The sequence below is a fragment of the Capra hircus genome, chromosome 15 (genome assembly GCF_001704415.2).
Source record: "Capra hircus breed San Clemente chromosome 15, ASM170441v1, whole genome shotgun sequence".
Taxonomy (NCBI): Eukaryota; Metazoa; Chordata; class Mammalia; order Artiodactyla; family Bovidae; genus Capra; species Capra hircus.
In genome coordinates, this window is record NC_030822.1 from 53016103 (window position 1) to 53043974 (window position 27872).

General features: G+C 52.5%; 2 protein-coding genes across 4 annotated transcripts in view; one reads left to right on the forward strand and one right to left on the reverse strand.

Moving 5' to 3' along the window:
- On the forward strand, positions 4751 to 16774 carry TREH (trehalase). The gene is made up of 14 exons (XM_018059713.1): positions 4751 to 4839; positions 11150 to 11250; positions 11387 to 11531; positions 11614 to 11701; positions 12890 to 12990; positions 13352 to 13468; positions 13584 to 13706; positions 13940 to 13989; positions 14078 to 14272; positions 14778 to 14995; positions 15261 to 15372; positions 15720 to 15832; positions 16090 to 16143; positions 16388 to 16774. The coding sequence occupies exons 1-14, from the start codon at positions 4751 to 4753 to the stop codon at positions 16526 to 16528; spliced, it is 1647 nt and encodes a 548-aa protein (XP_017915202.1). The 3' UTR covers positions 16529 to 16774.
- Positions 16830 to 27872, reverse strand: part of PHLDB1 (pleckstrin homology like domain family B member 1) — a 49012-nt gene continuing 37969 nt past the window's right edge. For all 3 annotated transcript variants that reach the window (XM_018059710.1, XM_018059711.1, XM_018059712.1), the window contains 4 exons: positions 27343 to 27459; positions 26994 to 27096; positions 19090 to 19175; positions 16830 to 18214 (listed from right to left, as the gene is read on the reverse strand). In XM_018059710.1, coding sequence (XP_017915199.1) covers positions 18074 to 18214; positions 19090 to 19175; positions 26994 to 27096; positions 27343 to 27459 — 447 coding nt within the window. In that variant the 3' untranslated portion in view covers positions 16830 to 18073. The remainder of the gene's footprint in view (positions 18215 to 19089; positions 19176 to 26993; positions 27097 to 27342; positions 27460 to 27872) is intronic.

Consider the following 27872-nt stretch of genomic DNA (forward strand, 5'->3'; position numbering starts at 1 on the left):
TAGGAGTAACTATTAGGTTTCTTTTACCCGGTACACCATGTCCAGGCTTCAACAAAAAATTACAAAGCATACGAAAAGAAACAAGAAAAACCAGTTTGAAGAAACAGAGAAAGCACCAGAATCAGATTCAGATATAACAAGGATGTAGAAAATCCCATGGATGGAGGAGCCTGGTAGGCTGCAGTCCCTGGGGTCGCTAAGAGCGACTTCACTTTCACTTTTCACTTTCACCCATTGGAGAAGGAAATGGCAACCCACTCCAGTGTTCTTGCCTGGAGAATCCCAAGGACGGGGGAGCCTGGTGGGCTGCTGTCTCTGGGGTCGCACAGAGTCAGACACGACTGAAGCGACTTAGCAGCAACCTTTAAATCAGTAGACACTGAGTAAATTACCCTCCATAAGGTAATTACTATCAGTTAGTTGAAGGCCTTAATAGAAAAATGACCGACCTCCTCAGAAAAGGAGAGAATTCCACCGTCAGAGAGTCTGTAGACTTGAACTGCGCCTCCTCCCTGGGTCTCCAGCCTGCTGGCCTATGTTGCAGATCTTGGACTTGCCAGCCTCCCCATCATGTAAGCAAATTCCTTAAAATAAACTCTTTCTCTCCCTCTCTCAAATCTCCCTGTTTTCTTTTCTTCGTTTTGTTTTGTTTGTTTTTCTGGAGAACCTTAATACAGCCCAAGAACAAGGGCTCCAGTGGTGAACTCTACCATACGTTTAAAGAATTAACACCAATCTTTTCTCACGCTCTTCCAAAAACAGAAGAGGAAAAAACACTTCCTAACTCCTTCTATGACGCCTAAGCCAAATAAAGATATCACAAGAAAACTGTGATCCAATATCCTTTATGCACATGATGAAAATACCCTCAACAAAATACTAGCAAACCAAATCCAACAGCATATTTAAAGGATTATTCATCATTGCAAGTGAGATTTACCCCAAGAATGCAAGGGTGCTTCAACATAAGAATCTTAATCAATGTAACACCGATAGAACATTAATAGTATGTGTAACATTAATAGTTGTTTAGTCACTGAGTGGTGTCCGACTCTTTGCAACGCCATGGACTTGCATGTAGCCCGCCAGGCTCCTCTGTCCCTGGAATTTCCCAGGCAAGAATGCTGGAATGGACTGCCATTTCCTCCTCCAGGAGATCTTCCTGACCCAGGGATCCAAACTGTGTCTCCTGCATTGGCAGGCAGATTCTTTACCCCTGAGCCACCAGAGAAAAAACACCTAAAAACTAGAAATAGAAGGAAATTTCCTCAGTATAATATAGGGAATTTATGAAAAACCCACATCTGGCAGCATACTCATGGTGAAAGACTGAAAGCTTTCCCCTAAAATCAGAGAACAAGACAAAGATGTTCACTTTCACCACTGCTATCCTACACTATTCCAGAGTTCTAACCAGAGTAAAGGGGGGGGGGGGTGTGCGGGGGAGGAACAGAAGTCACTCAAATTGAAAAGGAAGAATATTCTATTCACAAGTGATGTGATTCTACATATAGAAAATCCCAAAGGATCCATAGGAAAGCTACTAGATCTAATAAGCAGATTCAGTAAAGCTGCAGGGTACGAGATAACACACAAAAACCAATTGAGTTTCTATTCATTTGCAAAGAATAAACTGAAAAAGAAACTTGAAAAGGAATCCCATTAAAAATAGCATCTAAAAGAATAAAATACTCAGGAATAAGTTTATCCAAGGAGATGAAAGACCTGTATACTGAACACTAAGAAACATTGCTGAATCTAAGTAAGATCTACGTGGATGCAGAAGCATCCAGTGTCTGGGAGTAAGGAGGCTTAATATCGTTAAGATATCCTGTATACCTAATGGGATCTACAGAGACAACACAATTCCTACCAAAATTCCAATAGCCTTTTCTGCAGGAATGGACAAGGCGATCTTCTAATTCATATGGAATTGAAAGACACCCTAAATAACTGAAACCATCTTGAAAAAGAACACGGTCAGAGAACTAACACTTTCTGATTTCAAAGCTTACTACAAATTTTTTAAGGTCAAAAAAATTGACTAAACATTTCTCCAAAGAAGATAAACAAACAGCCTATAAGCACATAAAAAATGCTCAGCATCAGTAATCATTAGGGAAACACAAATCAAAACCACAATGAGACATAACCGCACACCCCTTAGGGTGGCCATTACAAAGAGCAAACAAACAGAAAGTAACAAGCGCTGGGAGCGTGTGGAGGAAGTGGAGCCATCCTGCCTCGGGGGTGGGAAGATATAAAATCCACTTGCTGTGGGAAACAATCTGCTGCTGCTGCTGCTGCTGCTAAGTCGGCTTCAGTCGTGTTCGACTCTGTGCGACCCCAGAGACGGCAGCCCACCAGGCTCCCCCGTCCCTGGGATTCTCCAGGCAAGAACACTGCAGTGGGTTGCCATTTCCTTCTCCAATGCGTGAAAGTGAAAAGTGAAAGTGAAGTCGCTCAGTCGTCTCCAACTCTCAGCGACCCCATGGACTGCAGCCTGACCTCTCCTCAAATATTAAACATAGATTGACATGATCCAGCAACTCCACTGTTAGATAGATGCATACTCAAAAGAACTGAAAGCAGGGACAGGAGCAGATACTTGCATGCTCGTGTTCATAGCAGCATTAGTCACAGAGCCAAACAGTAAAAGTGAACCAAGTGTCCGATGACAGACGAATGGTTAAAGAAAATGTGGTCTACAAAGGAACTTATGTATGAAACAGAAACAGACTCACAGACGTAGAGAACTGACTTTCAGTTGCCAAGGGGGAGGAGAGATGGGGGAGGATGGACTGGGCATTTGGGATTAGCAGCTGCAAACTATTACACACAGAACGGAGGAATAAGCTCCTACTGTATAGCACAGAAAAGTACATTCAATATCCTGTGATAAACCAAATGGAAAAAAATAAGAAGAAAAATGTGTTTATGTGTATAACTGACTCACTTTGCTGTATAGCAGAAATTAATACAACATTGTAAATCAACTTCAATAAAGTAAATGTTTAAAAAATATACTCATCTCTACTTTTTTGTTGCTGTTTGTTTTTTGCTTTGGTGGCCCTGCTAGGCTTGCAGGATCTTAATTCCCCAACGAGGGATCGAACCCAGGCCTGTGGGCAGTGAAAGCTCAAGTCTTAACCACTGGATTGCCAGGGAATTCCCCCAAAACACACTCATCTCTAAAAGAAAATGTGGTCTAAACATACAATGAAATGTTATTCAGCTTATAAAAAAAGGAAGGAAATCCAGATACATGCGACAACATAGACTGACTTTGAAAACGTGCTAATGAAACGGCAAATACTGTATGATGCCATTTACACAGAGTATCAAGAGCAGGCAAATTCCCAGAGACAGAGAGGGGAACAGCGGTTTCCAGGGGTGGTGGGAAGAGAGGATTGAGGAGTGACTGCTTACATGTTATAAAGTGTGCGTTTGGGATGATAAAAACAAAAAGGCTTGGAAATAAATAATGGTGATAGTTGCCAGACATCATGAATGTAATGTAAATCCAATTGTGCGCTTAAAAACGGTTGAAATGGCTTGTATTTATACTGTGTCTATTTAATGACAAGAAAAAACTTTCAAGGAAGGAAAGACGGAAGCAAGGGTGGAAGGGGGCATACCGCATCTGGAGGCTGGGGTGCCAGGAAGGAGGTGGGCGAACCCGCAGAGCAGAGGATCGCTGGGGTGGGAGGGACGGGGCGCTGGCAAGGGCGAGCACAGGCCTGGCCACCCCGTCTGGGGGCGGACACCGAGCAGGCACCACAGCTCTGGGCAGCGAGCCCGAGTCGCAAAGGCAAGGCTGTACGAGCACCAAACTCAGGCGGTGCCGGCTGGCAGCACCACCTTCCCACCCCACCTGACCCCCCATCATTTCAGGCCTGAGGCAGGGGTCCTGGGTCGGGCTGCCGCCTCCTCACCCGCCCCGTCCCACCCCTGCCCCTCAACCCCCTGCCCTGGTGCCGAGGGGGGAGCTTCCTACAGCAAATCAAATCCTGCTACCTCAGCTCACGGGCTTCTCTGCCAGCTCCCTCACTGGAACCCGCTGCCTCCTTGGCTTTGGCAAAGGACCCTGACAGGCTGGTGCCAACACGTCCCTCCAGCCTTGCCTCGCTTCCCTCCCCTGCACCAACCCCAGGTCTCTCTGGCCAGGCTGAGCTTCTTACAGCTGCCCTGCCAACACCAGAACGGTCTCCAGTCCATCCCCTTGGCAAACTCCTATGTTGTCTTCAACACCCGCAGCAAATGTTCCGAGTATGGTAGGTCTTCCTCCCGCCTGTGCCCCCACAGCCTTCCTGGTAGATAATCGCAAGGGTCCTGGGCTTTCACACTGTACCTGGGACAGACTCTTGAGCCCTTCTGTTTGAAATGTTAAAGGAAATGGTAACCCCCTGAGGTGGGAGCCTCGGGGCCATGTAAGGGACTGGCATCTCGGTCACAGATGTGTGGCCGAATTTTGTCCCGTCTCCCCACACTCACCCCGCCTCTGTGGGAAGGGCCTGAGCAGGAGGCCCCAGTTGAGGCTGAGAAACAGAAGGGGAGGAAAAAGACAAAGTCAGGGGGCAGGGGCGGCCCCTGAGAGCAGGAGCAGCGAGCGGTCTGCGTGGTCCAGCTCCGTGTGGCCACGCCTCAGACCTGGACTTTGGTTGCCCCGGGTTGTCGGGCGAGGCGAGCAGGCTGCGCCCTGGCTAGCAGGAGGCACCTGGCGCTCCCGTTTGGCCGCAGCCACAGCGTCATGCAGGGGAGGACCTGGGGGCTGCGTCTGCTGCTCCTGCTGGGGTTGGGGCTGGAGTCCCAGGAGGCCCTGCCCCCACCCTGTGAAAGGTAGAAGCGGAGAAGGCAGCTGGGGTTGCAGCCAGAAGGCCAGGTCTGGAGGGCCGTGGGGAGAGCTCAAGCATCGGGGTCAGCCCTCCAGAGAGGAGGGAAGGGAAGGAGATCAGGTCTCAGGCTCTGTGCTGGGCACTGACCCCCAGCGCTGGGAAAAGATGGGGTGGCCTGTGGGCGGCTGGACACAGGCCAGGAGCCTGCCACCCAGGGAGCGTTCCCTCCCTCCTCCCTCCGCCCTCCCTTCTAGCTGCTCCTTGAACTGTGCAGGCGTGTTCTCAGGGTTGTTCTGGGAAACTTTTTGCTTAATATCCCTGCCTTGGATGTGAGAGTGGGAGTAAGGACCTGCAAGGAGCTCCTGGGTTTGACCTCTGACCTCCATGACCAAACCTCTTTTCAGAGCCACAGTTTCCATCTCCAAATAGCAGGGATGAGTGACCTCATCCTGCTTCTGGAACTCACAGGGCAGCCACTCTCACTTCATCATGGGTTTATTGAGTTCTTGCTATGCCTCCTGGGTTGCAGCAGTGAAGTAGAAAATGAGGTCCATGAAGGTTATTATTAAGGTTATTATTATATAACAAGCAAGAGAAGTAATAATAGAAGTTCACTGGTGATGGTTGTTGTCTCTAAGCTGTGTCTGACTTTTGGGACCCCATGGACTATAGCCCATCAGACTTCTGTCTGTGAGATTCTCCAGGCAAGAATACAGGAGTGGATTGCCATGCCCTTCTCCAGGGGATCTTCCCGACCCAGAGATCGAACCCATGTCTCCTGCGTTGGCAGGCAGGTTCTTTACCCCTGGGCCACTGGGGGAGCCCATATCTTCCACTAGTACTCACCAAATGTTTATACTCATGGTTACAGTTTAATACACAACATGAGGCGTGGCCAGCCAGATGCCTTGGCATCCGTGAATTTTTACTGGGGATCAGTTACAGGGATGTAGTGTATCCTCAGGGTGACCCTAGTTACTCATTCTCCAGGTCTCTAAAGGTCAAAATGATAATGGGTGGCCCTCAGCCCCCACCTTAAATCACATTAATAGGATGAAATATCTGGCATGGTCTAAGGTCCCAGTAAACAAAAATGTATCAGGTAGGGCCCCAGGAGCTTAGAAGGTATCTCTTAGGCATGTATCAGACTGTCTTTGAAATGTACAGGGTATGAACACAATCTGCTATGTCAACTGTTTACTGCACAAACAACATATTGTATAACAAAGAATTTGTCCAGTCTTTGTCCTGAGTTCCTGGAATACAACTCTTAAGATCTTGGAAATTTCCCAAGTGATAGGAGTGTCTTTGGTGTTCAGGTTAAGCTCAAATAGCTTCTATGAGTGAGGTGACTCGTGGTGAGTCCCTAGATGAGTCATGCTAATAAGATGACGAAAGCAGGATAGGTCGTGTTAGAAGATGAAGTGCTTAGAGGGTTGGGGCTTTGGGGTACCTGATTCCAGCCTGACCTCCTGACTTCTGGAGAAGGAAGAGGGCAGAAGATTGGATTTAATCACATAGTTGATGATTTAATCAATTGTACCTATGCAATGGACCTTCCCAGGTGGCACTAGGGGTAAAGAACCCACTTGCCAATGCAGGAGACATAAGAAACACAGGTTTGACCCCTGGGTTGGAGAGATCTCCTGGAGGAGGGCACAGCAACCCACTCCAGGATTCTTGCCTGGAGAATCCCCTGGACAGAGGAGCCTGGAGGGCTACGGTCCATAGGGTCGCAGAGTCAGACGTGACTGAAGCGAACTAGCACACGTCTGGGCATGCACCTATGCAATGAAACCCCAAGAAAAACTCTGGACACCAAAGTTCAGTGCAGCCTCATTTTGGTTGACATTTTAATGTGCCAGGAGGTTGACGTGTCCTGATTCTATGGGGAGAGAACACAGAAGCTCTGTGCTCAGGACTCTCCCAGACCTTGTCCTGTATGTGTCTTCGTTTGGCCAGTCCTGACTTGTACCCTTATGAGAATTATATTGCAATCACAATATAGTGCTTTCCTGAGTTCTGTGAACCGTTCTTGTAAATCACTAAAACTTTAATTCTAGCAAATTCTCATGGGAACCCCTGAACTTGTAGCCAGTGGTCAGAAGTGGTGGAAACTTCAAGACCCCTAAACTCATAACAGGTGCTGGGAGTGCAGGCAATCTTGTTGGGGGCTATCGTTTTGACCTGGGGGTGGCATCCAAGCTAACTCTTGGTGACAGAATTTTATTGCACTATTGTAATTGTTGTCAGAACATGTGTGATTTGCTAGGATGATCTTGTCTCACTAAAACACGTGGTTTGGAAAGTGCAAGATGAAAGGGCAAGGAATGAGCGTCTTTTCATTCCTGGATGGCCACAGGGTCACCCATGTGTTCAGAATAGCGGTTTTGTTGTGATCAGTTACTGGAGGTAAAAGTTACCAATGGAAGTTAGAGCTGATGGATCCAGCTCTTGGGGTATTAGCCGACCAAATTCATAAGAAAGTTCAAAATAAGAAGAAAAAAATAAAAAATAGAATTTCTTGGTTATTGTCATCTAGAATAGCAAAAATGAAAGTGAGAGATAAGCCAAACTAAGATTCTGGTCAGTCCTAAATACAGTCTCTGGTCTCAGGGCCTCTGCTAACAGGATGTATTGGGGAAGGTCCTGCTTCTGACTGCCCTGATGTGCAGCCACTAGCCCCAGAGCCGTTTCCTAAGGAAAAAATTATTCTGAAACAACAAATAATGAAGAAAATGAGATTGATTCCCAAGAGAATGTATAGACAGAGGACAGAGCCAGTGGTCTCGTCCCAGCAGGATAGGCATCCTGAAACAGTTATTAAGAATGGGGTGAGGACTTCCTGGTGGTCCAGTGGTTAAGAATCCGCCTACCAATGCAGAGAACACAGGTTTGATCCCTGGTCCGGGAAGATCCCATATGCTACAGAGCAGCTAAGCCTGTGAGCCTTAGTTACTGAGCCGGAGAGCCCTACAGCGCATGCTCTGAAACGAGCACCAAAGACCCAGCATAGCCAAAAATAAGTAAATGAATAAAAATTTTTAAAGATGGGGTGAATAAGAAATTCCTTGGCAGCACAGTAGTTAGGATCTGCACTTTCAGTGTCAAGGGCATGGGTTCGAGCCCTGGTGGGAGAACTAAGATCCTGCAAGCCCTGCTGCATGACCAAAAAAAAAAAAAAAAAAAAGGAGTAAATAAAGCAAACATTTATGGGAGCAAAACAAAAGAGGAAGAAAAGAGGGAGAGTCAAAGGACTGACTTCTTTTCAAGAAACGGGATGAATAAAGCAACTATGGGCATGCACGCTAAGTGGCTTCATTCGTGTCTGACTCTTTGCGTCCCCATGGACTGTGGATAGGGTCGAAAGAAAGGTTTCCATGCAGCATCCTTCAAGGTTGACTGAACCAATGGGAACCCCTGCAGGTCATCCAAAATGAAAAGGCCTGAGAAAAATCTATTCACCCTACTTGGGAGCAACTTGGGAGCAAGACACAGGCAGCAACACGAAGCCTGACCTCCAATCTGCTGGGGCAATGGTGCCAAAATATAATCAAGATAAAGGTTGATGGTTGGGTCAGGATCCCTTAGCTCTGTCCCACACTGGAGACCCAAAACCGGATACATAGCAGTGGGCAAAATGGCCAGAGGGTAGAGGAGGCTCCTGGACTCTGTGACATAGGAACCCCATGCACTGAGGTACCAAAAGCCACTGGTGAGGACCTAAAAGAGGCTACAGTCAGATTAAGAGGATATAGAAATGCAAGAGTTGATGGGATGAAGGTGAAAGGTAATATTAAAAAAATGGAATGTTTAAACAGGCTTTATGTCAAAGGATTGTTTCTCCTTTGCCTGAATGTTTTATGGAAATGAATGTCATGATTGATGAGGAACGCTTACCCTCCCTGGTACTCAAAACCCAAACCTTGCTGAAGTTCTAAGTGGTGCACAGTGAGGGATGCAAGGGTTGGTGCAACCAAGATGAAAGTTTGAATGAAAGTTGGTGCTTGAACAGTTCTATTGGGAAGTGACTGCATCTATTTTACCTGAATGTATTACGGGAATGGATATTGTGCCTGACTGGGGGATGTTTCCACTGTCTAGTATTACAAAGCAGAAGACATGTAAAGCCATGCCTCAAGCAATATTAACTGACTGTTCCAAATGAGAACCAATAAGATTGCCTGAGTCCACACAGATTGTAGCCTTCTTCTGCGGAGCACAGACTGGGACTTAGAGGAAAAGTCTTTGGGCATCTCCCAGCTGAGACTTTGGACTAAAGAATTTCTGGTAACTGGAGAGGCAGGTACTAGTTTGCTATCAGATATTAATTGAAGCTTTCCCTATGACTGAAGGTCAAAAGATAATCTTGAAACCTGAAATGCCCATATTATCTTGGGTGATATTGGAAAATGGTCTAAGGCGGAGGGAGAGGCCCAGAGGAGTTCCATAAGAAAATGGAAACGGTTTATGCAGGACCATGCTCCTGGGGGAATGGAGAGTTACTCAGCGTATTTAAGAGCAGGCAGACTCTTTTCCCCTAGGGATGATGCTGAAACCACCTAAGGAACTACCAGATTCAGCTGTCACCTGGGCAAGTGCCCTATGAACAGCTCCTGATTGACTGACAATGAATTGCTTGGTTTATGGATGGCAGTTCCAAGGTGAACATACAACATACTGTTTGAAAGACTACCACTCTTATCAAAGAAGACAAAATCAAATCAGCTCGGTGGGCTGAGTTACATACTGTTTGTCGCTGTGTTTGGGTTTTTGCCTACTCTCGGTCAGGGGCCAATGGCCTGGCCATATGGTCAGACAGAAGGGCAATGATGCCCTTTTGTGGCATGGTCCCATGGAAACACTATGGGAATTTGAATAGTGCATTAAAATAGAACACATTGATGTCTATGAATCAATATAAAGCCAAACATAGGGGCTTTCTTCATTCACTTCTTCCATCACTGCAAGGGAAGTGAAAGTGTTAGTCACTCAGCTGTGGCTGACTCTCTATGATCCTATGGACTGTAGTCTGCCAGGTTCCTCTGTCCAAGGGATTTCCCAGGCAAGAATACTGGAGTGGGTTGCCATTTCCTTCTCCAGGGTATCTTCCCGACCCAGGGATCGAACCCAGGTCTCCTGCATTGCAGGTGGACTCTTTACCATCTGAGCCACCAGGGGAAGCCCCACTGCAAGGGAAACAGCTTGCAATTCAGCCCATGGGGCTGGCTTGTTCTTATGTTTTCCAAAGATCTCCATCAGGCAGTTAGGGTGCAGTGGCTTTCCAACCAAGATACTGTCTGTCCACTTTGAACTGCCATCAGTAAATGACCAAGTTTTTGCTTGGTCAATAAAAAGCTATTCATGGAGCACCTCCTAGTGGCTTCTCTGTTGCTTCCCCAGTCAGCCCTGCAGGAAGTGAGGCCACCTGCCCTTGAATACAGAAAGTACCTCCTTGCATTCCCCCAGCAGCGTGCTCCTGCGGAAACCATTTCCATCGTTCAGGAACTCCCGGGGCATTGCCTTCTTTATCAGAGTGTTTCTGACATCACCCAAGGCATTATGGGCATTTCATGGTTTCAAGAATGTTTTGTGTTTTTCAATCACAGAGGATGTTTCCACCAATATCCAATAGCAAGCTAGTAATCCTCTCCCATATGGTGAGTATCGTACACTGCATCTGGAAATTTCCTGGTTTAAACTTTTCGTTGCAGTCACTGAGTACAACCCACAGGGTTTTGCCACAAGCCCTTCTAGTTGGGTCTACACGGAGCCACTGAACACAGAGCTGGTCCACCCCACAATCGCTGATCAAAGCGCCACTGAGCAGCGCTCCGGGCTCCTCGCCAGCCCCCCAGCCCAGTGAGAACAGATCCGAGCCCCTTCTGCTCCTCCCCTCTGAATCCCTGATCGGCTGACCTCTCTCCCACTAAAACCACCTCACACTGCGTAGAGCTGGGAGAGGATGAACAGGAGACTCCTGGTGTGGACACGCTCTGAGCTACAGCGCCCTCCCTCCTCTTGTCCACCTGGCTTTCCATACTGTTTCAAACTAACCAATGAGCTAGGCTCAGGCAGCTGTTTAGGTCCTTTACTGCACAAGGACCCTCTGCGTTCTCTTAGCCCTGACGTCACCACCACCCACAAACCCCTACCACACTTGCACAGGCACACACGTGCACAGGCACACACGTGCACGTGCCCTGGCACACACACAGTTCTCGCCCCTCCCAGTCAACACGCCCCAGACTCCCGTTTCCTTCTCCCCTGTTGGTGGTGACCCATCCTACTCCCCTCCCTGACTCTCCCCGCAGCCAGATTTACTGCCATGGGGAGCTCCTGCGGCAAGTTCAGATGGCCAGACTCTACCAGGATGATAAGCAGTTTGTGGACATGCCACTGTCCTCAGCTCCAGGTGAAAACCCTGGGGGCCCCGCCTTCTCCTGAACCTTCCACCAAAAGGCAGGGGGCAAGACCAGGCAGGCAGGGGTTATCTGATCAGGGAAGGCTCCCTAGGGTCCCGCTGACCCCTCCTGCTGCCTGTCCCCCAGACCAAGTCCTGAGGCACTTCCACGAGCTGGCCCAGGCCTACAACCTCAGCATCCCCCTGCAGGAGCTGCAAGTGTTTGTCCAAGAACACTTCTGGGCTGTGGGGCAGGAACTGCAGCCCTGGACCCCTGAGGACTGGAGAGACAGGTACAACCCTGGACATGGAACAGGAGAGGGGCCTTCGCTCAGGGCTGCCACCCTCAACCCTATGGGCCCCGTGGTCTTTCAGCCCCCAGTTTCTGCAGAAGATCTTGGACCCCAAGCTGCGAGCCTGGGCAGGGCAGCTACACCAACTCTGGAAGAAGCTGGGAAAGAAGGTATCAGTGCCCTGGACCAGGCAGAGGGAGATGGAGGTGGGGAACGGGTGAGCCGCCTAGGGCCCTTCCTGTTCCCTCTACGCCCTCACCTGTGTAGAGCTGGGAAGGGATGAACAGAAAACACCTGATGTGGACCCAGCAAGACACTGGGACCTATTTCCTGAGAACGCAGTCCTTGAACAGGACTCTCCAAAAAGAACTTCTGAGAGGGAGGAGGGCAACATCTACTTCTAACTCCTCACCTCCTCCCTGAAGCCCTCCCAGCCTCCCCCAGGCAAACCGAGCTCATCCTCTACCCCTAGCTGCCCCGTCCTGCCCTTCACACCCCACGGTGACTGTTCACTCCCCTGCTGGGCTCCCTCTTGCCTGATCTCCTCGGGCCAAGCCTCTGCTCAGGAACCATAATTGCTCCCTCTGATTCTGGCCCAGGCCTGTGCTCAGCACGGTCTGTTACGCACTTTCTCCCCTTTGTCTGAGGCTCAGAGAGGGTAGCCGTTTGCCCAAGGCTGCACAGCTCCTGTCCTCCAGCCCGGCCCCAGGACCCAGGCACCCACTGCACAGAGTGGTGCTCCAGGGTCATGCATGTGCCGGCTTGGGCTGCTTCCTCAGCAGCCCCCACCCAAAGGGGAAACCCTCAGCCCCTTCCTCTGCTCCCCTCCAAATCTCTGTCAGGCTGACCTCTCTCCCACTAAACCCCCTCACGTGTGTAGGGCTGGGAGGGGATGAACAGAAAACACCTGATGTAGAGCAGCCAGCCCTGCTCTGGCGCTCCCACGCTCTCCCCGGGCACGCCCATCCACGCCCGCCTCACTGGAGAAAGCTGTTGAGGGCCAGAACTGGGGGCCCTGAGCCTCTGGGCCTGGCTTCATGGTGGCCACAGAGATTCGAGGGGCACTGGGAGCCAGAGGAAACTCCTACCAGCTGGCTGCTAATACTGGCTGCTGTGTGGTGAGCACTGGGATGCTGGGCTGAGGGGGTCCAGGCTCCTGCACACCATTGCTTTTGCTGGGATTCTAGAGGCCGCCACGTGGGGGTCAGCAGACTAGACTCCCCACGGCCCAGGCCTGGACCAAGGCCACACGGCTGAGCAGCGCCAGAGCCAGAGTCCAAGCCCAGGCTGCAGGGCCACCAGCCAGTATGGAAAGCCACATGGGCCCCGGGTGCCCATGTCCTCTCTCCTGACTCCAGGTGAAGCCAGAGGTCTTCAGCCACCCCGAGCAGTTCTCGCTGATCTACTCAAGACACCCCTTCATTGTGCCCAGTGGGCGCTTTGTGGAATTCTACTACTGGTGAGCAGCCAGGGGTTGCAGGAGGGTGAGGGGTGGGGAGGGGAGCCCAGTGCCAGCAAGACATCTTGAGTGGGCTGGGTGCCCTGGCCTGGCCCAGGTGTGCGGGGCAGAGGGTGGTGTGAGCAATGCCTGAGCTGTCTGTCCCCCTGCCAGGGACTCCTACTGGGTGATGGAGGGTCTGCTCCTCTCTGAGATGCCCGAGACAGTGAAGGGCATGCTGCAGAACTTCCTGGACCTGGTGCAGACATGAGGCAGGGTGGGCATCCAGACAGGGTGGGGGGAGCAGATGCCGTGGGCCTGGGGCGGGTTTGCCTCGGCTCTGGCAGCCAGGTGGGCCAGTCAGCAGGCCTCCTCTCGGCAGGTACGGAAACGTCCCCAATGGGGCCCGCGTGTATTACCTGCAACGGAGCCAGCCCCCGCTCCTGACCCTCATGATGGACTGCTACGTGGCCCACACCAACGACACCACCTTCCTACGGTAGGCACCCCTCCCGGTGCTGCCCTGCACCCCCTTCCTGAGACTCCCCCGGGCGGGGCTGGGGCGGGGCTGGTGCGGGGCGCCTGGACGGAGAGAGTGCCCGGCTTCACCCCAGGGACCACATTGAGACCCTGGCCTCGGAGCTGGACTTTTGGACTAAGAACAGGAGCATCTCCGTGAGTTCCGGGGGAAAGAGCTACAGCCTGAATCGCTATGAAGTCCCTTACGGGGGCCCTAGGTGAGGACCCACCTGGCCAGCCTCTCAACCTGTTGTGTGTTCCGTCTGGTTTGAGTGTCAGGACTTCCCTGGGCAGGAGGGTAGGGGACTGAGTCCCACCTCTCAGATGGTGAGCTGATAGCCCTGGGTAGTCTGGGGCCCCAGGACGGCTGAGCCAGCATGGCTGGGCCTCCTGCGCGGGCATGGAGGGCCTAGAGCCGCAGTGCCAGGCCCCCCCACTCTCCCCTCACCAGGCCAGAGTCTTACAGCAAAGACGCAGAGCTGGCCGCCACCTTGCCGGAAGGTGAGCAGCAGGAAGGGAGGGGCTGAGCATGGGCCTGGGCGGCGCGTCAGGCCCTGGCCCCGCTTCTGCCGCTGCCCTGGCCTCACAGGGAACCGGGAAGCTCTGCTGGCCGAGCTCAAGGCCGGGGCCGAGTCTGGCTGGGACTTCTCCTCACGCTGGCTCGTGGGAGGCCGGAACCCCAGTTCACTCAGCAGCATCCGAACCAGCAAGCTGGTGCCGGTTGACCTCAACGCCTTCCTGTGCCAGGTGGAGGGGCTCATGAGCAACTTCTACTCCAGACTGGGTACGCATGCCCACGGGGAAGGGAAGAAGGGCGCTAGCCCAGCTCGGGTCCCTGCCTCGGCCTTGGCAGTGGAGCTGCAAGGAGGACCATGAGGGGAGGACCTCCAGCTCCCCAGCCTCACCCCGCACCCCCAAAGCAGCCGTGTCCCTCCCTTTCTCACTGCAAGGATCTAGGAGGGGACACCCTACCCCACAGATCCAAACCCTTCTGTCCCCTCTCCCTGCCCTTTGACCCCTCAGAGCCAGGGGAATCCACACAGCCGGCTGGCGTCCCTGTGAGGACAAACCTGGGACAGGCCGGTGCAGGGCCTGGGAGCTGCTCGGGACCATGTGCTCAGGGAAGTCCCGGTGCTAGAGGCATGAAATGCGGTAGGCTCTGCTCCACATCAGCATGGCCCCTTGGTGCTCAGGACCTCTGAGCCCGAGGGAGGACAACCGGGGGTCAAACTAGACCCCCTGGGAGGCGGGGGGCCCTGTGGCTTAGCCTAAAGGCAGTGTTGCCCCAGGGAATGACTCTGAAGCAGCAAAGTACAGAAATCTGCGAGCCGAGCGCATGGCTGCCCTGAAGGACGTGCTGTGGGATGAGGACAAAGGGGCCTGGTTTGACTATGACCTTGAGAATGAGAAGAAGAATCTGGAGTTTTACCCATCCAACTTTGCTCCTCTCTGGGCCGGCTGCTTCTCTGACCCAGACGATGTGGATAAAGCTCTGAAATACCTGGAGGTGAGGCATACCTGGAGCACGGTGGGCTGCTACACGAGGGGCAGGACCACCTGCTTGCTCCCTGACTTGTGACCTCTGGTAAGTGGCAGCCACACACCCCAACTCCACCCAGTGCCTTAGCCTGCAGGCCCCACGTCGGCCACAAGGGGGCGGCTGTGAGCCAAGAAGAGAAGGCCCAGGAGAGGTCACCTAGCTTTAGGAGGGCCCAGCCTCTTGGCTCCCTATCCAGCCCCCGCCCACAGTCATGATGTCTGGAACTTTCTAGGACAGCCGGATCCTCACCTACCAGTATGGAATCCCGACCTCTCTCCAGAAGACAGGACAGCAATGGGACTTCCCCAATGCCTGGGCCCCCCTGCAGGACCTGGTCATCAGAGGTAGCAAGGCAAGGATGGGGCCTACCCCACCTCAACCCCACGAGGGTAGAGGCTTGGCCTCCCTGGCACTGGGGAGGCGAGAACAAAGGATGCAGAGGCCTTTCTCTAGCTTCTCTGCTCTCTCAGCCTCCCAGCAAACAGTTACTCCTGCCCCCACCTGTCAGGGGAACCAACCCTCCGCTCTCCTTAGGCCAACCTAGATTAAGAGCAGCTTGGCTTCTGGTTCCAGGAAGGAGGTCTTAGCACCTGGGCTTCTTTCCCTCATTGAGGAGAATAAGGTTCGGGACTCTGCTACCCCTGGGATGGGGGCTCTGGAGATTCAGGGTCTTACCATGGGTGGGGTCTAGGTCTGGCCAAGTCTCCTTCAGCCAAAGCCCAGGAAGTAGCTTTCCAGCTGGCCCAGAATTGGATCCGAACCAACTTTGATGTCTACTCCAAAAAGTCAGCCATGTATGAGAAGGTGAGCTGGCCATAAGCCCAGTCCCTGGGGTTCTCCTGCCCAGGGTGAGATGGGGAATTGTCAGGCTTTGCAAAGCCCGTGCCCAGTATACCTGGGGCAGTGGTGGCACCTGGTGGTCATCCTTGGGCACTGCAGGGCTCAGCCGCTGGCCAGAGCAGCTTCTCCCTGTAAGGGGCTCCCATTTCTTGCTTCCCTAGAGGCCTGGGGTTGGGGGCTGGGGCAGGGCTTGACCTTAAAGCTCATCCTCTTGTCCTAAGTATGACATCAGCAATGGTGGACAGCCAGGTGGTGGAGGGGAGTATGAAGTTCAGGTGAGTGGGCCACGTCCTCCAGGGAGCTTCAGGGCTCTGCTGTCCCCATAACTGGCCATGACCTCCCCTCTCTGGGCCTCAGTTTCTTCTGTGGAGGCTGGATCCCAGGGAGGAGCCCAACTGGTGCTCCCTGGTACCCCTGGGGCTGGTGGGCCTGTGTCTCTAGGTGGGGATCCCACAACCCTTAAGAGGACTTGGGGGCCTGGCCCAGGGGTCTTGCCCCATGGACCTTACCTTTCTCCAGGAGGGGTTTGACTGGACCAATGGTGTGGCCCTGATGTTGCTGGACCGCTATGGGGACCGGCTGAGCTCAGGGGCCCAGACCACTTTCCTGGCGCCCTACTGCCTCGCAGCCGCCCTCCTGCTCAGCCTCCTGCCACAGTGACGGGTCTTCAGGTCTCCATCTGGCTGCAGCTCCTGCCGATTCAACCTCCACACACATCCCTACCTTCTCCTGTGCCTCGATCCTTTATTCCTGGACAGCCCACCCCCTCCCGGCCCCTGCCCCAGCCCAGTCCTTGGTCACAGTGGAGTGGGGGCAGGGCAAGGACCTGGGGGTCATGGTTGGGCCCTGGGTCCCTCCTGGGACATTTAATAGGCTAGAGATGCTGCCCCGTGGATCAGACCTAGTCTCCTTCCCCACGAGCCCCAACCCCACGCTGCTCACCAACCAGGCCTCCCAAACACATAGTCCAAATGCTTTATTGTTCTGCTGAGATGCTTGCAAATACTGAAAAACATCCAGCCCAGGCCTGGCAACCATGGTCCAGGGCTGGGAAGGGGGACAGGGAGGTGGGCTTAGTGTTAAGGCGCAAAGGGCTGAGCCCAGACACCTGGAGGCCTGGGCCTCTGCTCTTCATTTCATCCCCATTCTGAGGGGAGGGCAACCAGACCCTCGGGCTCCCCCTCCTGCTCAAGACTTCCTCCAGGGAGCATCTGAACAGCCCTCTGTCCATCAGAAACTCAGCCATATACCAGAACCCTGAGGACGGCCTTTCTAGCTCCTTCTCCCATCCGATGGCCCCTCCCCTGGCCTCCAGTTCCCGGCTTCGTCCCTTCTGGCTCTAAGCAAGGCACGAGTGGAAGGGGAGGGCTGGACGGGGGAGCCAGCAGGCTGTGTATCAGGGCCTGGAGACACAGGCAGGGGGGCAGGGTGAAGGTAGTCCCTCCCCCCATCCCCAGCAGGAGATGCCCAAGGCCCTGGGCTGGAGAGATGATGGCACGTACCCTCAGATGGGCCCACAGCTGAAGCAGTGGGCTGAGCCACAGAGCCATGGCAATTAGTATGTAACCATGGCGATGAAGCAGTCACTATGGTGACTGTGGTGGTGGGTCTGAAAAAAGGGGCTGGGCTGGGACCTCAAGGATGACACTCAGTCTCTGGTCCTTGAGCAAAAATCATAAAAAATACAAACGCGGCACAAGAATGGGACAGAGCAGGGTTTGGGAATTACACCGCCTGAGCTGTTACCCCACTCTGGATACGGCGCTACTCAGCCCTCAAGGCCCCTGCAATGGGGGCTGAGGCAAGAGGGGATCTTTGGCAGATTCTGGTACCATAACGTGTCCTTTAGAAAAGAGAACACAGGGAGCGCAGGTGCCGGGGGGCCCCTCTGTGACGGCGCCTCAGCCTGGGTGGGCCCTGGGGCAGGACCCTAACAGGCTATCGCAAGTTCTGGGCTCCCAGGAGGCGGCAAAGCCCCCTCCTCAACTTTTATCTCCTGGCTGGTTTTTCGGGGGGGGGTCAGAGCTCAGAAACCCACAGGACGAGCTCCTTCCAGAACATTACAGAGTCTCTTCTTGTACAAAAGCCCCAGTCGTGCTCCGCCCTCCAGGGCCTCTGGGAGCCCAGGGTGCAACTCCCTGTCTGGAGGCAGGCAGGGCAGCAGGCGGCTGGGCATGGCTCCTGGGTCCAGGGGGCCCCATTCAGTCAGTTCATGAACTGAGTGTAGCCTTCTGCCCCCGTGACAATGACGTCCATCCAGATGCGCATCGCCTCTGCAGAGGGGGCCACCATGTAGTACAGCCGGTCGTGCGTCTTCACGCAGAAGGTGAGGGCCGGGTTCGGGCTCTGTGGAGGGAGAGAGCAAGGTCTGAGCCAGGGCCCACCGCTGAAGCTCAGCCCGAAGCATCTCACACCCGCCTGGTCATCCACCCTTCTCTGCCTCCAGGACGCCCTGAGTCTTCCATAGGCCTGGAGCCCAGTCCCCACCATCCCAGGCTGGGATGTCCCCTCCTCACATATGGGGCAGTCCGCAGACCTCAGCAAGGCCATACCCTGCCAGGCAAGGACACCATTCCTTGGCGCTCTCGGGCACAAAGAGGATACCAAAAGAATCAGATGCAAAGGGATGACCAGAGTCCCCTCCCAGTAAGAAAGGAACAGATGGAAAGAGCTGCGAGCGGGGTGCTGGCCCCAGGCCCCCAGTGGAGCAGAGACGAGGACTGGAGCAGGCGTCGCGGGCCTGGCGGGACGGAGGCAAACGGCCCCAGCCTCCCGCAGCCCCTGTCCATAAAGTCCTCCCACCCAGACCTCATCTCGGAGGGCACCCACTCCCCCTTTAGCCTCCCCGCCGCACGGCCCGCCCCCATGGAGGGAGATGGCCTGCTGGCATCTCAGGGCCAGGAGGCCAGTGAGCCCCCTCAAGCTCACAGGGGCTCCCTGCTCTCTGCCCCCGCTGCACTCCACACTCCGGCCGGTGGGGAGGGGAGGGACTTAGGGGAGAGTCAAGGAAGGGTCAGGGGCCTCGGGGCCAGGAGGCGTTAATACGCGGTAGTTCTGGTTAGAGGTGTGTGGGGAGGGGTACCTCAGTCACCATAGTGAAGCTCAGAAACCTCTTCTGGGAGAGGAAGAGAGGAAGAGAAAGTTTACAAGAGAATGAGAAAGGGGTCCAAGCCTCTGAAGTGGGCAGGCTGGAGGCCTCTTTCCCCAGAGCTGGCCCTCACCTTGGCGGCACTGCGCAGGTGGTCATAGTACACCTCCTCGATGGCCTGGAAGTAAATGACCCCCTTCAGCTTCGTCTCGTGCTTGTCTGCAAAGGAAGACGGGCTGGGCTCAGTTGGCCTGTGGTGCTTTAGGTCAAGCTCAGCAGACACAGAACGTCCCACCCGGGAAGTGGGGTGACTCCCAGGACTCCGAAACAGAGCCCAGATTCTGTATCAGTGTTCAGCCTTGCCCAGAATGACAGAGGAGGCAGATCAGAACTCCCCTGAGATACCACTGCTCACCTATCAGAGCAGCAAAAATAAACACAAAACATGGCACGCAGGTGACACTTCTGGGGGGAGACGGGCAGTATAATCAACCTGATGAGGGTCATAAATTGGTGAGCCTCTCGGAATGACTCGGCTTCTTCGACCAGAGTTAGAAAGGTGTTTGCCCTTTGAGCCAATTTCAGCACTGGGAAAATTTATCTTACACCTGTACCTCTCTCTCTGGGAAAGTCACTCAGTCGTGTCCGACTCTTTGTGACCCCACGGACTATACAGTCCATGGGATTCTCCAGGCCGAAATACTGGAGTGGGTAGCCTTTCCCTTCTCCAGGGGATCTAACTCAGAGATCAAACCCAGGTCTCCTGCATTACAGGGGGATTCTTTACCAGCTGAGTCACAAGGGAAGCCCAAGAATACTGGAGTGGGTAGCCTATCCCTTCTCCAGGGGGTCTTCCCAACCCAGGAATTGAACCGGGGTCTCCGGCATTGCAGGCGGATTCTTTACCAACTGAGCTATCGGGGAAGCCCCACACATGTACAAAAGAAAACATTTACAAAATTCACCATCTTGTAATTATAGTCATAAAAGGTTAGAAACAACCCGAGTGTCCATCAAGTGGAGGCGGCTGAGCAGAGTGTGCCATGTGATGAAATACACCTAGCTATTCAACAGAATAACGAGTATCTGATATGCACATTTAGAAATAAATCTGCAAAGACTTCCTTGGCGGTGCAGTGTGAAGAGTCTGTGCTCCCAACGCAGGGAGCCCAGTTTCGATCCCTGTGGGGAACAAGATCCCCCATGCCGCAATGAAGACCCAGTGAAGCCAGATAAATATTTAAAAAACAAACAACACACTTCAAATAATCCATGACCAAAAATAGTTTTAAGATAAATTAGAAAAAATATTTTTAAAAAATCTATAAAATACATCTGGATATCAACTTCTAGACATTGATATATTTGAGATGTAAAGACCTCTAAGATAACATAGCAGGAAAACAAGGAGTGTGTTGGGTGCTACCTTTTGTGTAAGAAAAATGTCAGTCACTCACTCATGTCCAACTCTTTGCAACCCCATTGACTGTAGCCTGCCAGGCTCCACTGTCCATGGGATTCTCCAGGCAAGGGTACTGGAGTGGGTTGCCAGTCCTTTCTCCAGGGGATCTCCCCAACCCAGGGATCAAGCCCAGGTGTCCCGAACTGCAGGCAGATTCTTTACCATCTGAGTCACCAGGGAAGCCCCAAGAATATTGCAGTGGGTTGCCACTCCCTTCTCCAGGGGATCTTCACGACCCAGGAAAAGGGGTAAGAATACACGTTTGCATATGTTTATATTCCCTTAAAGAAACTCTAGAAGGACACACAAGAGATTAACACATGTAGTTACCTGTGGTCAGAGGGGGTGTAATTCTCAATTTAAGCCTTTTACGTGTCTTGAGTTTTGAACGACATGAATGCATTTATCTATTCAACTCAAACAGTAAAAACATGGAAGGCAGCATACAGCATCTGGAGGCTGGGGTGCCAGGAAGGAGGTGGGTAAACCCGCAGAGCAGAGGATCGCTGGGGTGGGAGGGACGGGGCGCTGGCAAGGGCGAGCACAGGCCTGGCCACCCTGTCTGGGGGCGGACACCGAGCAGGCACCACAGCTCTGGGCAGCGAGCCGAGTCACTAAACTCAGGTGGCAGCACCACCCTCCCCCAATCCCATCATTTCAGGCCTGAGGCAGGGGTCCTGGGTTGGGCTGCCGCCTCCTCACTCGCCCCGTCCCACCCCTGCCCCTTAACCCCCTGCCCTGGTGCCGAGGGGGGAGTTTCCTACAGCAAATCAAATCCTGCTGCCTCAGCTCACGGGCTTCTCTGCCAGCTCCCTCACTGGAACCCGCTGCCTCCTTGGCTTTGGCAAAGGTCCCTGACAGGCCAGTGCCAACACGTCCCTCCAGCCTTGCCTCGCTTCCCTCCCCTGCACCAACCCTGGGTCTCTCTGGCCAGGCTGAGCTTCTCGCGGGCCCTTATCAATCCACTCTGCTGACACTGGAATGGCCTCCAACACGTTCCCTTAGCAAACTGCTAAGTCACCTTCAGCACCTGTTGCGAATGTCACCACTGCAGCGCCCAGCTGTGCTCCCCCATGCCCCCGCAGCACGGTGCTCCTCTGTGCAGAACTTACGGTGCTAAATCTGAACCTTCCTTCAGGAGACTTCCCTTCCCTGGTGATCTAGTGCCTAAGGCTCTGAGCTTCCCATGCAGGGGCCCCAGGTTTGGTCCCTGGTCAAGGAAATAAGACCGCACATGCTATAACTAAAAAATTCTGCACGCTGCAACCAAGACCCGGCACAGTCAAATAAGTAAACATTAAAATTCTGAAAGAGATGGGAATACCAGACCACCTGACCTGCCTCTTGAGAAACCTGTCTGCAGGTCAGGAAGCAACAGTTAGAACTAGACATGGAACAACAGACTGGTTCCAAATAGGAAAAGGAGTACGTCAAGGATGTATATTGTTACCTTGCTTGTTTAACTTATGTGCAGAGTGCATCTTGAGAAACACTGGGCTGGAGGAAGCACAAGCTGGAATCAAGACTGCCGGGAGAAATATCAATAACCTCAGATATGCAGATGACACCACCCTTAAGGCAGAAAGTGAAGAGGAACTAAAGAACCTCTTGATGAAAGTGAAAGAGGAGAATGAAAAAGTTGGCTTAAAAAGCTCAACATTCAGAAAACTAAGATCATGGCATCTGGTCCCATCACCTCATGGCAAATAGATGGGGAAATAGTGGAAATAGTGGCTGACTTTATTTTTCTGGGCTCCAAAATCACTGCAGATGGTGATTGCAGCCATGAAATTATAAGACGCTTACTCCTTGGAAGGAAAGTTATGACCAACCTAAAAAGCATATTAAAAAGCAGAGACCTTACTTTGCCAACAAAGGTCTGTCTAGTCAAGGCTACAGTTTTTCCAGCAGTCATGGATGTGAGAGTTGGCCTATAAGGAAAGCTGAGTGCCGAAGAACTGATGCTTTTGAACTGTGGTGTTGGAGCAGACTCTTGAGAGCCCCTTGGACTGCAAGGAGATCCAACCAGTCCATCCTAAAGGAGATCAGTCCTGGGTGTTCATTGGAAGGACTGATGTTGAAGCTGAAACTCCAATACTTTGGCCACCTGATGTGAAGAGCTGACTCATTTGAAGAGACCCTTATGTTGGGAAAGATTGAGGACAGGAGGAGAAGGGGACGACAGAGGATGAGATGGTTGGATGGCATCACCAACTCGATGGACATGGGTTTGGGTGGACTCCGGGAGTTGGTGATGGACAGGGAGGCCTGGCGTGCTGTGGTTCATGGGGTCACAAAGAATCGGAAATGGCTGAGTGACTGAACTGAACTGAATATCTTAATGACCTGGATAACCACAATGGTGTGGTCACTCACCTAGAGCAGACATCCTGGAGTGTGAAGTCAAGTGGGCCTTAGGAAGCATTACTACAAACAAAGCTAGTGGAAGTGATGGAATTCCAGTTGAGCTATTTAAAATTCTCAAAGATGATGCTGTTAAAGTGCTGCACTCAATATGCCAGCAAATTTTGAAAACTCAGCAGTGGCCACAGGATTGGACAAGGTCTTCATTCCAATCCCAAAGAAGGGCAATGCCAAAGAATGTTCAAACTACTGCACAACTGTACTTATTTCACATGCTAGTACAGTAATGCTCAAAATCCTTCAAGCTAGGCTTTAGCAGTATGTGAACCGAGAACTTTCAAATGTAAAAGCTGGGTTTGGAAAAGGCAGAGGAATCAGAGATCAAATTGCCAGTATTCGCTGGATCATAGAGAAAGCTAGGGAATTCCAGAAAAACTTCTTCATTGACTACCCTAAAGCCTTTGACTGTGTGGATCTCAGCAAACTGTGGGAAATTCTTAAGGAAATGGGAATAGCAGACCACCTTGCCTGTCTCCTGAGAAACCTGTATGCAGATGAAGAAGTGCCAGAACCAGACATGGAGCAACGGACTGCCTCAAAATTGGGAAAGGAGTATGACAAGGCTGTATATTGTCACACTGCTTATTTAACTTATATGCAGAGTGCGTAAGGCAAAATGCGAGGCTGGCTGAATCACATGCTGGAATCAAGACTGCTGGGAGACATACCCACAACCTCAAATACGTAGATGATACCACCCTAATGGCAGAAAGTGAAGAGGAACTAAAGAGCCTCTTGCTGAAGGTGCAAGAAGAGAGTGAAAAAGCTGGCTTAAAACAATGTTCAGGGCTTCCCTGGTGGCTCAGTGGTGAAGAATCCGCCTGCCAGCGCTGGAAACACGGGTTCGATCCCTGGTCTGGGAAGATTTCACATGCCGCAGAGCAACTAAACCCTTGGACCACAACTGACTAGAGCCTGCGCTCTGGCGCCTGGGAGCCACAACTACTGAAGCCGGGAGCTCTAGAGCTGATGCTCCACAAGAGAAGTCACCACAGTAAGTCTGTGCAGCTTCTAGCAGCCCCTGCTCGCTGCCATCAACGGAAAGCCTGCACAGCATTGAAGACCCAGCACGAAAATAAATAAATTCATAAAAAATTTTAAAAACCCTCAACATTCAAAAAGCTAAGATTACGGCATCCGGTCCCATCACTTCATGGCAAACAGACAGAGAGAAAGTGGAAGCAGTGACAGATTTTGTTTTCTTGGGCTCCAAAATCACTGCAGATGGTGACTGCAGCCAGGAAATTAAAAGATGCTTGCTCCTTGGAAAAAAAGTTATGGCAAACCTAGACAGCATATTAAAAAGCAGAGACATCACTTTGCCAACAAAGGTCTATATAGTCCAGGAGTCATGTACGGGTGTGAGAGTTGGACCATAAAGAAGGCTGAGTGCTGAAGAACTGATGCTTTTGAATTGTGGTGTTGGACCAAGACTCTTGAGAGTCCCTTGGACAGCAAGGAGATCAAACCAGTCAGTCCTAAAGAAAATCAACCCTGAATGCTCATTGGAAGGACTGATGCTAAAGCTAAAACTCCCAATTCTTTAGCGACCTGATGCAAAGAGCCAACTCACTGAAAAAGACCCTGATGCTGGGAAAGACAGAAGGCAATAGGAGAAGAGGGCGGCAGAGGATGAGAAGGTTAGATAACATCACTGACTCGATGGACATGAATTTGAGCAAACTCCAGGAGATAGAGAAAGACAGGGAAGCCTTGTGTGCCGCAGTCCATGGAGTCACAAAGAGTCAGACACGACTTAGTGACTGAACAACAGTAATAAAGCATTAATGAACCCTCCTTTATCTGTTCAGAGGTCAAGCTCCTCTGATCTGGACTGCTATGCACCGAGCAGGTCCTCAATTGATGCAGAATAAATGAGTTCAAGGAACTGGGATCCAAAGAAGTCAGAGCCCACGATTTAGGGGTGAAGAAAGCACAGACACACATCCACTTAGCTGTGTGACTTGGGTATGATTAGGGCTCCAAGGTATGATTGATCATGGGAGTTAAGCGAGAGGACACACTCCCAGGGTTCAGCACAGTGTCTGTTACAATACACGTGGACCTGTCGTGACATCATTATGCCCAGCGCTGACGTCACATGGCAGAGGGACCCTGTGTGACGCAGGAGTTACCCAGAGGAGGGCAGGAACCACTCCCAGTGAGGTGGGGCTTCACAGAGGTGCTTTCTGATGTGGACCCTGTAGAAGGGAGGGGTTTCACGGAGGAGGAGGGAGCAGGATCCAGGAAGGCCAGGGAGAACGGCAGCATTCTGTTCTTTCCTGGCTCTTCCTTCACTGGAAATAGTAACACATTCCTGCCTCCGCTTCCTCGCCGCCTACCTATCCTCGATGGATTGTGTGCAATCTGGCTCCCGCCCAGCACACAGTGGAAACCGTTCTCTCACCAAGATCCAATCGTTGAATCGAATGGCCTTTGGGTGCACATTACCCTTGGCCTTTCTGCAGTGTCCATCATCACCACAATGTCTCAATTTCTTCCGTAAATTATATTTTTTTATTCCATGACAGCCCCTGCTGGCAGGCACACATCCACTCCTCTGCCTTCTCCATTTCTGCCCTGCCCTCCCCTCCCCGGTTGGTTTCATGGACATGAAGGAAGGTCACACATGCCAAGCGCCAGCTCAGCACCTGGCCTGTGACTTCCCGCCTCCTGCACCCTGCTTTACTGCAGCCTCCTTCTCCTTCTCCCTCACAAGGGTGGCCCTGCCCTGGGGTGCAGCTCTGTCTCTCCCTCTTCTCTGAAGTCTAACTGTCCAAGCTCAGTCTTAGCTCTGCCTCTCAGCTGCTGAGACACCTTAGGCAAGTTACTTAGCCTCTCTGTGCTTAATTTTCCTCATCTGCAAAACAGGTGTAAAACCAGTGCTTCCTTCACAAGATTATGATGATGATTAAATGAGACGATACATGTGGAAGGCTGAGCACAGCATCTGGCCATACACGTGTGCAGTAAGTATGATCTGCTACCATCATCATTATTATTAGTCCAACAGCTTCGACTTTCACTCTGCCTCTAACCCTGACCCTTCTCATAACCTTAGATGCCCCAGGGGCACTTCAACCTCAACGTGCCTAAGATGGAGTTGTCCTCCCAGGCCTGACAAAGTCCATTTCCACCCTAGGTGGAAACATGGGGACACCCGTAAGCCTCCCCTCACCCAGGGCCCAGGTGGGCGGGGAGGGCTTCCTGGAAGAGACGGCATTTGTCTGGGGACCAGTTCAGTGGGGGAAGCCAGGTGCCCCAGGCTGCAGGACTCCAGCACCACACACTTCTGGCCCTTTCCCTCCCAGCGCTGAGCAGGACGGCTCTCCTGGCTTTGTGGTTGGGTGGGGCTGGGTGACTGGCTGAACAGGCCTGCTAGTGACCTGGGGACAGACTCCAGCTGGGGAATTTAACCCAGTGCAAACCCAATCACATTTCTCTTTACCCTCTGCCACTGCAGCCAGCAGTGTTCCAGAAAGGCATGCTCTGAAGCAGAGAAAGAATCGACACGGGGCAGACCCCCACCAACCCATGACGAACATGGATACAGATCAGGAGTAAGAAGAACTTTGGTTCTGAGCTCCTGAGATCTTAGGATGGGGTTGTTTCTGTAGCACAGCCTGTCCTGACGAGGCTATGATATAACATTCTAGCCTCCAAGTGGGAACTGTCCAGAGGGAACTCCAGGGCTGGGAAACCAAGCTGGAGGCTGGGTGCAGAGTGCTGAGAGAGCAGGATAGCTGGGGGGTGCTGCCCCCAGGCATGCTCAGCTGCTTATCTCAGAGTCTCTGTGGGAACTTGCCCAAGAGGGATCCACAGGACTCCATGCACGCACAGCATCTGGGGTGCCCTACAGCACCCCCATCATTCTTTGTTCACTGTTTGTGTCCCAGCAACAGGCTCCAGTGGGGAGGGCTGTGGCCCCCTTGCTTATCATCAGAGCCTAAGATGCTTCCTGGGACTTACTAGATGCTCAGTAATACTGCTGGAAAAAAAATGAATGGTTGAACAAAGCCAACGAGGTGAGCCTTGTACATTTTCAGAGAGAGGAGAACAAGACCCAGCTCAAGGCCCTGGCCCCCACTTGGAAGCTTCTGGGTGACAGAGCCCAGGGGTCCTAGCTCCGGGGCAGTCTAGGGGGAACTCACCCACGTAATAGGAAAGGGTGCGCTTGAGCCGGTCAAAGACAAACCAGCGCTTCTTCCATGACTTGATCTTGCCGCCCATCTTGACCAAGTAGCCACGGCAGACCTGGTGGGAGGCAGGGGTGAGGCAGGACCCAAATGCACAGCCCCCTATACCTTCTTCTCTGAGCAGCAATGTCAGCCCGTCACCTGTGCCTATATTCACAGCGGGGCTCTTCAAGCCAGCACGCCTGTCCCAGGACAGAGACCACTGGTATTAGGGCAGGAGCTGAGGCCATTCTTCCAAGGACCCAGGAGGGTCTTCTGACCGTGGGGTCCCCACCAAGCCCCCCCGAGCTCCACATGCCTGTACCTTGCTGCTGAGCACCACGTGCAGACAGGTATCCACACCGTGGCCCGACGACTCGATGTGGGTCTTCAGGTCAAAGTCTTCCTTCCGGATTGGCAGGTAACGGGTCAGGGGTCGTGCCTGGGGACAGAGAGCAGGATGAGTAGGGGCTGTTCCCTCCTGTCATTCCCTTTCCCAGGCCCCTCGGCTTCAGTCCTGAACCCCTACTCTGTCACTCTGGTTTCATGGGGCTTTGGCCCAAGCAGGGACCTGGTGCGCCTGTGCTGACTCCAGCCAGGCATGGGCAAACTGCTGAAAGGCTCTATGCCTCAGTTTCCCAGACACAGCTGCCCCTATCCTGTCCCTGCCCCTCCTGTCCTAAATGCAACAAAGCAAAAGGATGCAGTCTTGGAAGAAAAGCCCAGTATGAAGCCTGGCCTTCCCAGGGGGGGCTTTGTTTGGGTCCTCATGTGTAAACAAGGGCTTTGAACTAGACCATCTCTGAGGTCTGTTCCACCTCAAAATTTCTGATTCTTATCTAGAATTTTCAGTCA

What these genes read in the sequence shown, in the direction of transcription:
- TREH (XM_018059713.1), top strand. Translation starts at nt 4,751, where the DNA reads ATGCAGGGGAGGACCTGGGGGCTGCGTCTGCTGCTCCTGCTGGGGTTG. An exon ending in GCCACTGTCCTCAGCTCCAG is followed by an intron (nt 11,251 to 11,386) that starts GTGAAAACCCTG and finishes CCTGTCCCCCAG; the next exon opens with ACCAAGTCCTGAGGCACTTC. An exon ending in GGCCGCCACCTTGCCGGAAG is followed by an intron (nt 13,990 to 14,077) that starts GTGAGCAGCAGG and finishes CTGGCCTCACAG; the next exon opens with GGAACCGGGAAGCTCTGCTG.